This window comes from Bactrocera oleae, chromosome 3, assembly GCF_042242935.1.
Source record: "Bactrocera oleae isolate idBacOlea1 chromosome 3, idBacOlea1, whole genome shotgun sequence".
Lineage (NCBI taxonomy): Eukaryota > Metazoa > Arthropoda > Insecta > Diptera > Tephritidae > Bactrocera > Bactrocera oleae.
In genome coordinates this window covers 48,594,863-48,607,374 of record NC_091537.1, presented here as the reverse complement: position 1 = coordinate 48,607,374, position 12,512 = coordinate 48,594,863, and the positions used below count along the sequence as shown (strand labels likewise).

General features: G+C 39.6%; 1 protein-coding gene across 1 annotated transcript; it reads right to left on the bottom strand.

Moving 5' to 3' along the window:
* Positions 1–4,254: 4,254 nt before the first annotated feature.
* LOC138856068 (uncharacterized) lies at positions 4,255–5,629 on the bottom strand. The gene is made up of 3 exons (XM_070106504.1): positions 5,510–5,629; positions 4,406–4,562; positions 4,255–4,355 (listed from the first exon to the last, which is right to left on the bottom strand). Exons 1-3 carry the CDS (start codon positions 5,627–5,629, stop codon positions 4,255–4,257), a joined length of 378 nt encoding a protein of 125 aa, XP_069962605.1.
* Positions 5,630–12,512: the final 6,883 nt, after the last annotated feature.

Sequence of the window (12,512 nt, the reverse complement as noted above, 5' to 3'; positions counted from 1 at the left end):
ACGAGTAAAGTGCAAAATAATCTCAAAGCGATGCAAATATTTTTGAGAAGTCTTCCTAATTTTCGAGCATTGATGGCATTCAATAAGTTGCATGGAGTAAAATTAATAGTTTCATTGGCCAACTTATCAGATACATTAACAGAATAATTTTTTGCAAAATTTTTTGCAGCTCCGTTGGATTGATCTTCTTTCATATTATGGAACTGTCATAGCAAAGAGAACGATTTCTTTTGATTTCTTCTTTACTGCAATTTTCATCCACTTTTTCAAGTAGCTCGTTTCCTTGTTTGTGTTGTTTTCTTGCTGATCGTCTCGACATGCTCTAAATTATCTGCAGTTATTAGGCGTTCATTATAAATGGGTTTCCACTGGTCGCGCAGAAATTTCAAGCTCACAAGAAGTATTTCTATATTTCTAACTTCAATGTCGATGGTGGCATTGATCTCTTGAAGAACCAATTTTCTTTCATTGATTGACTGAAGGATTTTAAATCATATGGAAGCAATCAAAACGCACTCAAATTTATTCATATATTTCCAAATTCCATCCCGATAAGTTTCTGACGTAAAGTTGAGTTTATTAACTTCTTTCAAAGCGTTTTTCAATCCGGGAAGATTGCTCACGACTCTGGTAGACCAAATTGTTTTAGAAAGGCAGAGAAGTGAATTGGGCATTTTGGATTACAGAATTTCACAAGGTTGTGTGCTGCTAATGAAAACATTGAAACATTTTTGAACGGCACCAAAATAGTTATTGTTCGAAATCAGCATTCAGCCGAGTCGACTCCAGCCATATTCAGCGTGGGGTCACCACAGGGTGAAAGAACTGCATACTTATTTAAACGTTGGTTGTGATTTTGCGCTCCTTCATATTTACTGTTCATATTGCTACCATTATCAAAGCAATCTTCTAATGGATTGTTGTAATTTTCTAATGTTTTTCAAATTAAACCGGCAATAGCGGTTTTGCAGTCTACAAAAGCGAGAAAACGTCCCTTTATCGATAATCACAACGTTTAAAGAAATGTTCGGATTAATCACCGATCAAAAGCATTTCATTCACATTCATTCAATATTCACTTAATTTTTTGAAAAATACGGGCCCCTTCGAGAATTCCAAGCTCTGGGGGAAACCACACCTCCACACTGCAACTTATTAGTAACTATAAACAAAACTGTATCTTTTCTTTTATTAATGCCCGAAAATAAATTGTTTCTGCTTAACAGGGCTATTTTAACTCTTCAAAAATTACGGACAGTTGCAGCTCCAATCAAGGAGATAAACATAACTCATAGCCAATGACTTGGGCAAATGTACACAAATTTAATAAACGTGATTGAACTAACGAACTCACAACAACTTTAAATTTTTATTTTAAAAAAATCGCCAAAAATATATTTACATAGCAGATACATATTTAACGATCATGCATAATTAATCAGTAAGTAAACAGAAAGATATATTTTCCAGCGTAGACAAGTTTATAATATAAGTTAACAATGTTATTTGCACATACATGATACACAATTATTTATATATCATTAGTAGCTGAAACTTACTTCAGACGATTGTGTTTCCTTTATAAGAGATGGGGTAACAGAATTGTTATTAAAGCTGATCACAGCGGATGTAATTAGAAGATCGGAAAACAGTTTGTATTTTGAAAAATTACTAGTGTTTTCTATAGATTCTGTATTACCATCATCTTTATCAGAATCCATTTTATATGCTTTACTACTGATAATGGGCTTATCCAGTGGTTTATTTGCCGCAAAATCAAATTCTGGAGAACAGTAGTTATCACAAACATCCGTCAAGCCACATATCTGCAGCATATGCGCAGTTTTTAATAAATCTTGTCTTATATTTACTTCTACATTGTACATAAAAATAAAACAAGATATTACTTCATTATTATTATAGTTTAGGATTGTAATATTATTATTAGGAGAAAATGGGGCGCGGCACTGTATATTAGTATTACTTTAAGAATTTGTATAAATAATTCAATTTTTTAACCATTCACACATATTCATATTTCTAGAATGAATGAAATTTTTGTGTGCATAAGTCAAGTCTTAACATTTTCTTAAACTATTACTTGTGGTGAAATTAACTAATCTTATATAATAAACATGTATGTGTATCATAATATCTCAATGTTTTCAATAAAAAGTGTTTAATAACTGAACGAGTATGGCAGTGTTTGGTACCAGTTGAGCCCATGCCAAATTTATATTGGATAAGCCGTTAATTCTAAAAATTTCAATGCCGGAAAATACTTATTTGATGCAGATTAATTTTTCTATTTGAACAGCTCTATATTTGCTTTTGTTCTTAGAAAACTAGAAAACCCTTAACTGCAGACATCTGACGTATCTGATACGTAATTATCTTATTATTTTATTACTCAAAAATACAAAAAAAAGAAACAGGAAGGGGCCGTCCATAAATTACGTCATCGATTTTTTCAGATTTTAGATAATATAATCATCCTATCGTCATTTCTTAATGACCCCCCCCCTTCTCCCAAAATTTACGTCATTACTAGTTTGACAAAATAAAACATTGCAGATTTGAGAAAAATAGGGTATTATATGATTAAAACACTTGGTTATAGAATCACCTTTTATTATTATACTTTGCCAATAATCATTGATATAATTTCTTTGGGTCAAATTCACTCTTCAGTTTACGCCATATTTCATCGCAAAGCTTTTGTGCGGCTTGAGGGGTTTGATCAAAATATCGTCTCTTCACAGCAGAAAACAATCGCTGGTGCACTTTTTGTAAGTCAATAACCATCGCGGATCGACTATAGTAATAAATAGCAGTTAAACGCGTGATGGAAAAATCTGCGCGGATAAACGTGTTGCATCGTTCACGTTCGTACTCAGATTGACAGCGAGCGCAGGACGCAGGTCCGCAGCGGTGGCGGTGCGCGCCAAAGACAAAGGAAGCCGACTTTGTTTAAACAGCGCCGATTTCTTTTATTCTCCGAGTCGCCGCCAATCTTCGTTTAATAAACACAGTGTCGCATACAAACTATTTTCATAGGTACGATGTTATTAATAGTTTAAAAAAATAATGTAGTCATGCCTTGACCTTGTAATAAATAAATAAATAAATAATGAGTTCAATAATTAATACCATTAAATACTTGCAAAATATCACAAGAACATTATATTTCCTTAGTATGAGACATGTATTTAAGTATAAGTATAGTATTAATATGTACTTTTATTAATTATGTAATGTTGTAGTTAGTATTTAAGTATTGTGTTTATTAGTATGCTTAGATCTTTAAAACTACGCAACGGATTTTGATGCAGTTTTTTTAAATAGATAGACTGATTCTTAAAGAAGGTTTATATGTATAATACATGTAAGTACCACGGGCGAAGCCGGGGCGGGCAGCTAGTATTTTACTAGGTGTGCTGGAAGAAACTTCTTTTTAGAAATAATTTTTTTGTACGTGAAAAATAAACTATAAATAAATAAATAAGAATGACGTCAATTTAGCTATTTTGGAACACATTTCGCTGCCACCCGTTTCATCCACAAATCATTACGGAAAATTTAATGGCATGAACTGATTGATATGCCAGCATCCTCTGCAACTTCCCTAATAGTGATTCGACGATTTTCAAGAACAATTTTTTTCACTTTTTCGATGTTTTTTTTGTTGTTGACGGGATATGATCGTCATCAACATCTTCTCGGCCTTCTGTAAAGTGCTTGTACCACTTATAAACACTTTTTTGAGACAAAGTGGACTCACCGAATGCCACATGTGCTCAAGTGCCTTGCAGCATTTTATTCCATTTTTAACGCAAAATTTAATACATATTCTTTGATATATTTCTTTCAAAAGTCAAAAATTGAAGAGCACTCAAAAATTTGACTAACCTTTTCTGTTGTAAAAAACAAACTACTAATCGAAATTGGGTCGTAATGCAAGCACAACATACATATGTGTCTTATTATAAAAACATAAAATATCGATAATCGAGTGTAAACAGCCCACGAAAAATCAAAATTCAACTTTCCTTTAGCATACCTCGTAATTCCATATCTATCTTGATTAGTTTTGTGTTATGTAAAAACCATTAGGTGAGCAAAACTACTACACTTGTACTCTGTAGCAACATGAGATTATAAAAATGTTGCTTAAAAATTCAACAGTCATTATTCGCCGAAACCACATGGATTACAATCAAATCTGATATCTTGTTAGCTTATATTATATGTAAGTCAGAGATATGATTTTTGGCCGCCAAGGCTTTCTTCGTCTTCAAAGCCAAAATTCTGTTCAATAGATAAAATTTTGTAAACATGTATACTTGCAAATGCAGCTATCAATTATCATAGTAATTTAGTAATACTAAAATATTTTAATATTTACCGATAGTGAGGTCGGCAGTTTTTAAAGGCAGTAGAGCTCTTTTTCCTGCCTTCCCTTCGCAGTTGTACTGCCACATTAACACGTCGCTAAACAACGACTGCACCTTTTCGATTGTGCCCTTGATAGACTTTAGGTGGAATATGATGGCCGTCCAATCCTATGTTAATAAAAAATTAATTATTATTAATATGTGGATATGGATTAAAGAAAAAAATGCTCTAAACGCTCAACATTTTTAACACAATCATTCAAATGTAAAATAACCAAATATTACAACAAATTAAATGTTCTCCATAAAAATTACCAAACAACCTAATAAATTCTTTTAACATTTCGTTAGCAATATTGGATTCTACTCTACAAGAATTTTCGCAACTTAGAAGCCGAATACCGGTGTGCCAAAAGGAAATGATAATATAATATAAATCGTCCAATATGCAGTCTTTTAATACAAATACCCTGAATATTGTAAAAATTGACGGAACTCCGTAGACTTCCAGTTGCTTCTTTCGTCCAGATCTCTGCTACGCCTGAAAAATTCATTTCGTTCTGTTCCCTCTCTTAACAAGCAACTGAAGTAGTTTTTAGTAACCCCTAAATCAACCAAATGCATGGGTTCTAACAGAAACTATATCAACATTTACCGATTCTAGTTATTTCTCACTGCCTAAATTTGTCTCTGTGATGGCTTACATCTAATCTATTCTTAAATAAACTATCAGCTCTTCTACAGTTTGAGAGAAACACACCCTTTGTTCTTAATAAATCCTTTACTAAAGGCGTTTAGGCAGCTATCCTTCCCTGCGTGTGACTTTACCCCAGTTACAAATGCATGAGCTGGTGCATCACAAACAAAAAACCTAACACTAAACTTTTTTAAATTCTGGCTAGATCATACCATAACTCCATTTCGTTGTAAAAATTTGATTTTCTCACAAAATACCCTTATAAAATCATTTCCATTCGCTGGCTTACACGTTCCTGAGAACTTATCCGGTGTGTATTATAACTAAATCATTGAATTCTTCCTTACATCGTTTTGGTATGCCTGTGTAATCTATAACAAACTGCTGCCCTACTTGTGGATGGTATATCATCGCTTACCAAGCGCCTACTGTACGATGCATTTAATTTGCGAAACCTTTCTTCTAATTCCTCAAAACTAGCCATTTCTTTACTGAAAAGATTAGAGAATGTTCTGTTATGTATAGTTAATAATTGCATAAATAACAATAAAAATAATGATTAACATGTTTAGTCTTCTAGCACTTTCTACTCGCGTAGCTGGTTTGCGAATCCATCAGATACCTTCTGAAAGTTCTTTGGGATCCTACAAATATATTGGCAACGATAACTTCTAATCGAGCTGCCATGTCAAGGATTTTGCATCCCCTCGAATTTGTTGTCGGGGTGCCCCATTCCGTGGCTTTGGCGTTGAAATCTCTGGCTATGATTAAGTGACGATTTGTGGGATGCGCGGCGTCATCTATGGCATCGAGCTTGGCTTGGATTTCTGATGAGGATCGCTCGGTGTCAGGTAGCAGCTAATTATCGTGATGTTTTCGTTGCTTATCCAGGCAAAACCATTTTCTCTCCCGCTGTTTGTTTTTTTGAAGCTGCTGCTTTCCATTAGCCATATTGCCGCTGTTGCAGGGATGTCCTCCAACTACGATCCGTCTTGCCCTATCCTGTATTGCTCACTAATGATTGCTACCTCGGTTCCGAATTCCAGCATGAGCTGTGGTCAGTGGTTTTGCTTATGTGCATGTTACACTGCAAGATCTTCATATTCTCATTTGTTACCTGTACGACTCACATGTGCGAAACCCTGGAATATGATCCTTTTTGATATGCTTTTGTTCCCTGCAACAGAGGCAACAGCACGGTGAGCTTTTGCAGTCTTTCAGCTTGTGTCCGGATTTCCCTCAACGTATTCGTAACCCTTGGCCTTTTCTATCGGTCCCTTTGCACTCCCATTGTAGGTGACCGAGGTTGAAGCATCTGCAGCATTTTTTAACTTTCTTCATGAGTTGTTTGTTGTCAGTATTGCCCGAACTTCCACCTTGTCTTAGTTGCGACCTTCTGCCGATTTAATTAGGTAGGGAGGTAGGTGAAGCGGCTGTCTTTCGACCCACCTAGGCATTTAAGAGGCCCATTGTGACATCACCAGACCGTGGTCCCCTCACTCTATTGGCTCTTCTCTGAACCACCCCGTACTTCTGATGAACTTCATCAGTGAGACAAGTTTTATCCGTTCAACCTCCGAGACGTCGTCAAGAAACCCACGACCGATGGCTGCGATTCTTTTCCTATATAGTGCTGCGCAGTCGCATAGAAGATGCTTAATAGTCCTCTCCTCTTATATTTCCTGACAGCTTCTACAATAGTCGCTATATGCCATACCAAGTCTACTTGCATGTCTGCCTATTAGACAGTGGCCTCTTAGTAGTTCTACTAGAGCTTTTATATATTTCCGCTTAAATTTTAACAGTCGGCATGTACGGCTCATATTCCATTCATGCCACGTTTGCCTACTAGCAAGTCAGGAACTGATTCCTGATTGTCGATTAAGTAGCCAGAGGCTAATATATGTCCTCCTTACCAGTATCTAGTTGTAGGGTGGTCCCTGTTCTGGCTAGTTCATCTGCTACACAGTTCCCGGGGATGTCACTATGTCCTGGGACCCATTGCAGGCTTACCGTGAAATAGGATGTCAGATCCGCTAGAAGATCATGGCATTCTTTCACTGTCTTCGAAGAAATCATATGAGACATCAGAGATTTCAAAGCCGCCTGGCTGTCTGTATATATATATATATATATTCCTTGTTGTGAGCCCACTTCTTGTCAGTACAAGAAGGCTTTCTTTAAATGCGGTGACCTCCGCTTGGAAGACACTGCAGTGGTCTGGTAACCGGAAGGCGATTTTGGTATCTAGTTTAGCTGATTATAGAAGCGTATCCCTGCTTCCTTGTCCACTACGCCCCTTTCCCACTCCTCTCTGGAGGGGAAGGCAATCTTGCGGACCGGATTTAGATTCAGCTCTGCAGGATTGCGAAAATCCGGGGTTATGGGAAGAAACGGGAACTTCCTGAGTATCATAGAATGTTCCTTGTTACTAGCGACTAGTAGGGAGGATTCCCTCAGTCTCAGAGCTGACTTCGCTGCCATTTGCTTGCAAAACAGATCTTTTGGCAGTAAGTGTAAAATTACGTTGAGTGCCTGGTTGGCGTAGTTCTGAAGACTCCACTGATGCAAATACTGGCTGCTCTTTGTATACTTTCCATGCTTCTAATCGCATATTTCTTTCCTGTGATTGGCCACCATACGAATATATCGTAAGTCATGATCGGCCTTACAATTGCTGTGTAGAGCCAGTAGGCTACCCGAGGCGTCAGTCCCCATCTGGGCCCCACTATTCTTTTACACGTGCTAAGCGCTGTAGCTGCTTTCTTTACCCTCCCTTCCAAGTTTTGTTTCCAAGAAAGCTTTCTATCCAAAATTAGTCCAAAGTAGCTTGCTTTATCTCCTATCGTTAGCCTGGTGCCATTTAAAGATGGCGGCGTGATTTCTAGAGTATTATGTTTCTTAGTGAACAATACTAGTTCTGTCTTGCTAGCATTTAAATTCAGTCCGCATGATACGGCCCCTACGAGGGTGTATTCTTATCTCCAGAGACTTTTCAATCTGTGCACTTACCCTTAGAATACGCATGCTGCGAAACTGCCATTATTCCTGGGTTTAGTTTGTCCCTTATATGTATTTCTATTAGTCTCTCCAGCGTTTTGAAAAGAAATGATGAAAGACTGATTGGTCTAAAATCCTGTGGATTAATGTGTGAGCTTTTGCCAGCCTTTGGTATATATGTCAAATTGACTTGCCTCCATATCGAGGAAATATTGTTAAATTGCAGTGCCCCTTTAAGCATGGTTGTTAACCAGCTTATTGTATAGCTCATGGACTGCTGTAACTGAGCCGGGAATAATCCATCTGGTCCCTTGCGATTTATAAGGCTTGAAGCTGCCTATCGCCCAGTAAACATTTTTATCTGACATTACTATCTGACACTATGTCTAGCGGAGAGGGCTCTGGGCCCACTTCAGTCTCCAGTATAAGTCTGGGAAGTGAGTATCCATTAGTAGGCCTAGAGTCTCTTCACTGGATACCGTCCAGCTGTGGTCTGGCTTCTGAAGGTATCCGATGTTATGTTTCGACTGTGTCATTATTTTTCTAAGTCGACACGCTTCTGCCGTATTTTCGCTGTCATTACAAAAAGATTTCCACGAATTTCTTTTTGCCTCCCTACCTCCTTTTTTTATTACCGTAGGAGGTTATAATAGTTATTCCACTCTTCTTTTCTGTGGAATAATTTGGCAAAATTGAATTGCTTTCTGCAATTTTTCGGCATCTTCTTAAATATGGGACTATTGGTTAATGGACAAGCAACCTCTAGTGCTTGACGACAAGAATCTGTGAACTGTTTAACGAGGCTGTCTAGGTCCTCTTTGTGCTCTGGTTGAAATGGCGGAATCACAGGAATACGCTTTTTTAGCTCCTGCATGTGCAGCTTCTAGTTCGTTTTCCTATGATTCCTAAATTTCTCTTCCCTAACTACATTGTACACTCAATATAGCGGTGATCTGAGAAGGGATGTTCCTCCAGTACCCTCCAATGTGTTTTTTTATCCATCAGTTCTTCCGATACAAGTGTTATATCTAATACTTCCTGCAGGTTTCTGGTTATAAATGTTGGCGTACTACCTTTGTTGCATAACAAAAGCTTACTTCCTACAAGTATTAAATAATTAAAAAGCAACTCACCCCTTTCATTGATGCCCGTGCTGCCCCATAGTGTGTGGTGTACGTTGGAATCGCACCCAAGTATAATCAAGCACTTGGATACTTCGGTGTCTCGTACTAGCTCTTTGATCAGCTGTGATGGTACTGCTACCTCGACATACGGCATCTCGACAGAATCTGCATTGTGGCTCGTTTCGTCTTCACACCAGATTCCGCTGCGGGGTCATCGAAGGTCCTGACAAATCTCCACCCCCAGTTAGCAAATTCGGGATACAGGCTTTTATGAGCTGCATTATCTGGTCCGACTGCGATGGTGTAGCCGGGATCCATAGCCTTGCCCTCGGTCGGTATGGGATATCTTTTTTGTCTACCGCCACTAGCCTGGCTCTGAGTTAGACCTCCCCCACCTTAGCTATTGCGGCCTTATATAGCTGGACCGATCTCTCGTCGTCACACGCTATCATCTTTATCTGACCCTGATACCATCCGCTATCCGTACATTACGGGAGCGGACCTGGATTGCTTAGTAGCACCTCCAACGCCACATTCGTCACTGCGGCAGGCACCCACTTCCATTGGGCTCTGGGGATTTTTCCTTCGGGATCACCCTCATCCAGCACCCCAATGACAATGCGGTTCTGGGCCACATCAGCAAAAGGCTTCGCGGGCGTCACGCCCTTTGTCTTCGGTCTCTTGGCTGACGACTTAGCCTCTTCAGCTGACCTTTGTTTCTTTGCTGTCACTACCGGCGCTTCCAGCTTGAAGTTAGGTAAGACAGCTCTCGCGCAATCAATGGATTCTCGGAGCTCCTTTGTGAGCTCCTCATTGCTTGGCGGTTGCAGCTCCACCTTCTTCAACAGGTATGCAGCGCGTCTCTTCTCTGCATACCTTGCATTCGCTGGGTCGTCGATCTTAAAGGTAGGCCATTCTCTGGCTAACTCACTACCGGCAGCATGACTTTTGGCATCTCCCGCCTTCCCCTGCTTAACAGCCAAGCCTTGGCTACCGGGGTTGGTATGGGCTGCCTCCGGTGCTGTTGCTTTCCAGGCGCCAGTCTTGGCTTCTGCACCTTTAGTGTTTGTCTTTGCTCCAGGACCAAGCTTCGCTCCTGTCCTCGCCTTGGCTGTTGTGGAGCTCGTGCCAAACGCTGCTCTCCTCTCTTTAAAAGAGGTCCGGACTCCTTTGTGTTTAAGTTTTTATTATATTTGGACTGATTCATATTTTGGATCCACGAGTGTTGGGGAAAGTAAGTCCGCTACGCAAGTAAGGCTATCTTATATACCTGGCGCGCTCCGTAAGCTCCGTGTGATACTGGGCTATTTAAGGGCCCCCAGCCCGCATGCCACCTTGATCCAGCCCTTTACTCACCTCCTACCATAGTAAGACCTCCTATATGGATGCTGCACTATTGAAGAGTACCGAACACCCAGATAGGAAGCCTGACCTTAGCTAGATACCTCACTACTGCAAAAGGCAACCTGCTGCCAGCTCGTCCTTGCCTACGTCGTGAAACTGTGGTATCTATTCCCAGTCGGCACCCTCGTGGAGGGTTCAGTGGAGAATTTTTGCCAACCGCCGATTTAATTATCACTGCTTCTGACCGTACTCTGGTTTTATTTGTCCGTTTTTGCTTCTCAAGCTTGTTATCTCTTTGCCCGTCTTGTGTTGCCTGAAGTTTATTTTGCGACTTTGTCTCGTTTTGTCTGCTGTTTCTTTTCCCTTTAACTACATGCCACACGGTATTTCCGGGTCGTTGCCCCCTTTTCTCTGACTACTGTTATACTGGCCTGGTTGCAGTCCGTTTAGAAAGAGCTGTCACTACGTTCAAACAGTGTTTTGGTTGTATGTGCCTAGTAATTTAGTTGCGTTTGTGCGCGTTATATCTTTTTCTGTTGCAGGCTAGCTATCATGTAATTTTTCACCTCGGTGCTTATAGTTTTCTGTCTTAACATTGCCAGCTTCATCTTTTTGAGGGTGGCGCGACACTTTAGAAGCGCTTCATCCTCTTCTGCTCTCATCTTTACGATAAACTCCTGCCTTGGAGAGCTGTGTTCGTTTCGCGAGCTTTGGTCGAGAGCCGAGGTCCTGTTGTCTGTTTGCTTGTTTGCATCTACTGATTTAGGTACAGGGGAAACAATTTCTTCCGGACAGATAGTTTGGATTACCCTCTCGTTTCCTATCTGAGGCATTAACTTTGTCGTCCGCTTGTGCTTTTCGGTGTTTCTCTCGTTTGTTTCCATTTGCTTCGTTATTCATGTTCATATTTTAAGGATTCCTGCTTCAAGCCGCTATCTCCGCTCGATCGTACAGTTGCATTTTCGGTCCCTGCGGTTATATATGCATTGCAGGCAGGCCATTCGAGGGTTGACACGAAACTTTTTGGGAGTTCGTATTCAGAGCCAGGACTATAGCATTAGTCACGATTTAAATCAACTAAGCCAGTTCCACCAACCTAATGGCGACGTATCATCGAACGTACGGAGGCGACTGTTACATTACCATGAAAGCCATTTCTGCAAGATGTTACTCTTGCATACAGAAAGCCACAGCCGTTCACCCAAGTTCAAAGTTTCCAAATCATTTGTCAAAATCGTGATCCTACTTCGTTGCTTTATTATTCTTCTGTGCTGTGCTTTTGGTCGGGAACTGCTTTTTTTATATTTGCAGCTAACCTACGTTTTACAGGTTCTTGGATTAGGGTTCATCTATGACCCCGTATGAGCTTAGCAAATGTAGATTTATTTTTTTTTTTTTTTCTTTTTGGTCTCATGGATTCCGTTTGTAGCGTCCCTCGTCGACCTGTTGACTCCCTCTTATGGGTAGGTGTTCCCTCGATGCGGCCCCTTTGGGGTTGTGGATGCTTATTTCGAGGCGGCATCTATTCACCTCGTCACTCAGGGCTCAGACTCATAGGATGTTATAGGTCTTTTATGCCGAACCCTCCTCTCCTGTCGATCCTAAGAACTTAGGCCGTCAACAGTTCAGACGGATAAAAATAGTAATAATAATAACGATGATAATGTTAGATATACATTAATTTAATATTTCGAGGCGGCATCTATTCACCTCGTCACTCAGGGCTCAGACTCATAGGATGTTATAGGTCTTTTATGCCGAACCCTCCTCTCCTGTCGATCCTAAGAACTTAGGCCGTCAACAGTTCAGACGGATAAAAATAGTAATAATAATAACGATGATAATGTTAGATATACATTAATAAATTATTTTAATCGCCCTGGTCTGCTTCAAAAATTAATACACAATCTAAAAAACAAATAAAAATAATTAAGTTAATAAACAAAATTTCAT

Excerpts from the sequence above, each read along its gene's own strand:
- LOC138856068 (XM_070106504.1), bottom strand. The coding sequence starts at position 5,629 with ATGCAATTATTAACTATACATAACAGAACATTCTCTAATCTTTTCAGT. Across the intron at positions 4,563-5,509 it reads CATCGTACAGTAGGCGCTTG|GATTGGACGGCCATCATATT; the intron begins GTAAGCGATGAT and ends TTATTAACATAG. Across the intron at positions 4,356-4,405 it reads AACTGCCGACCTCACTATCG|CTGCATTTGCAAGTATACAT; the intron begins GTAAATATTAAA and ends GATAATTGATAG.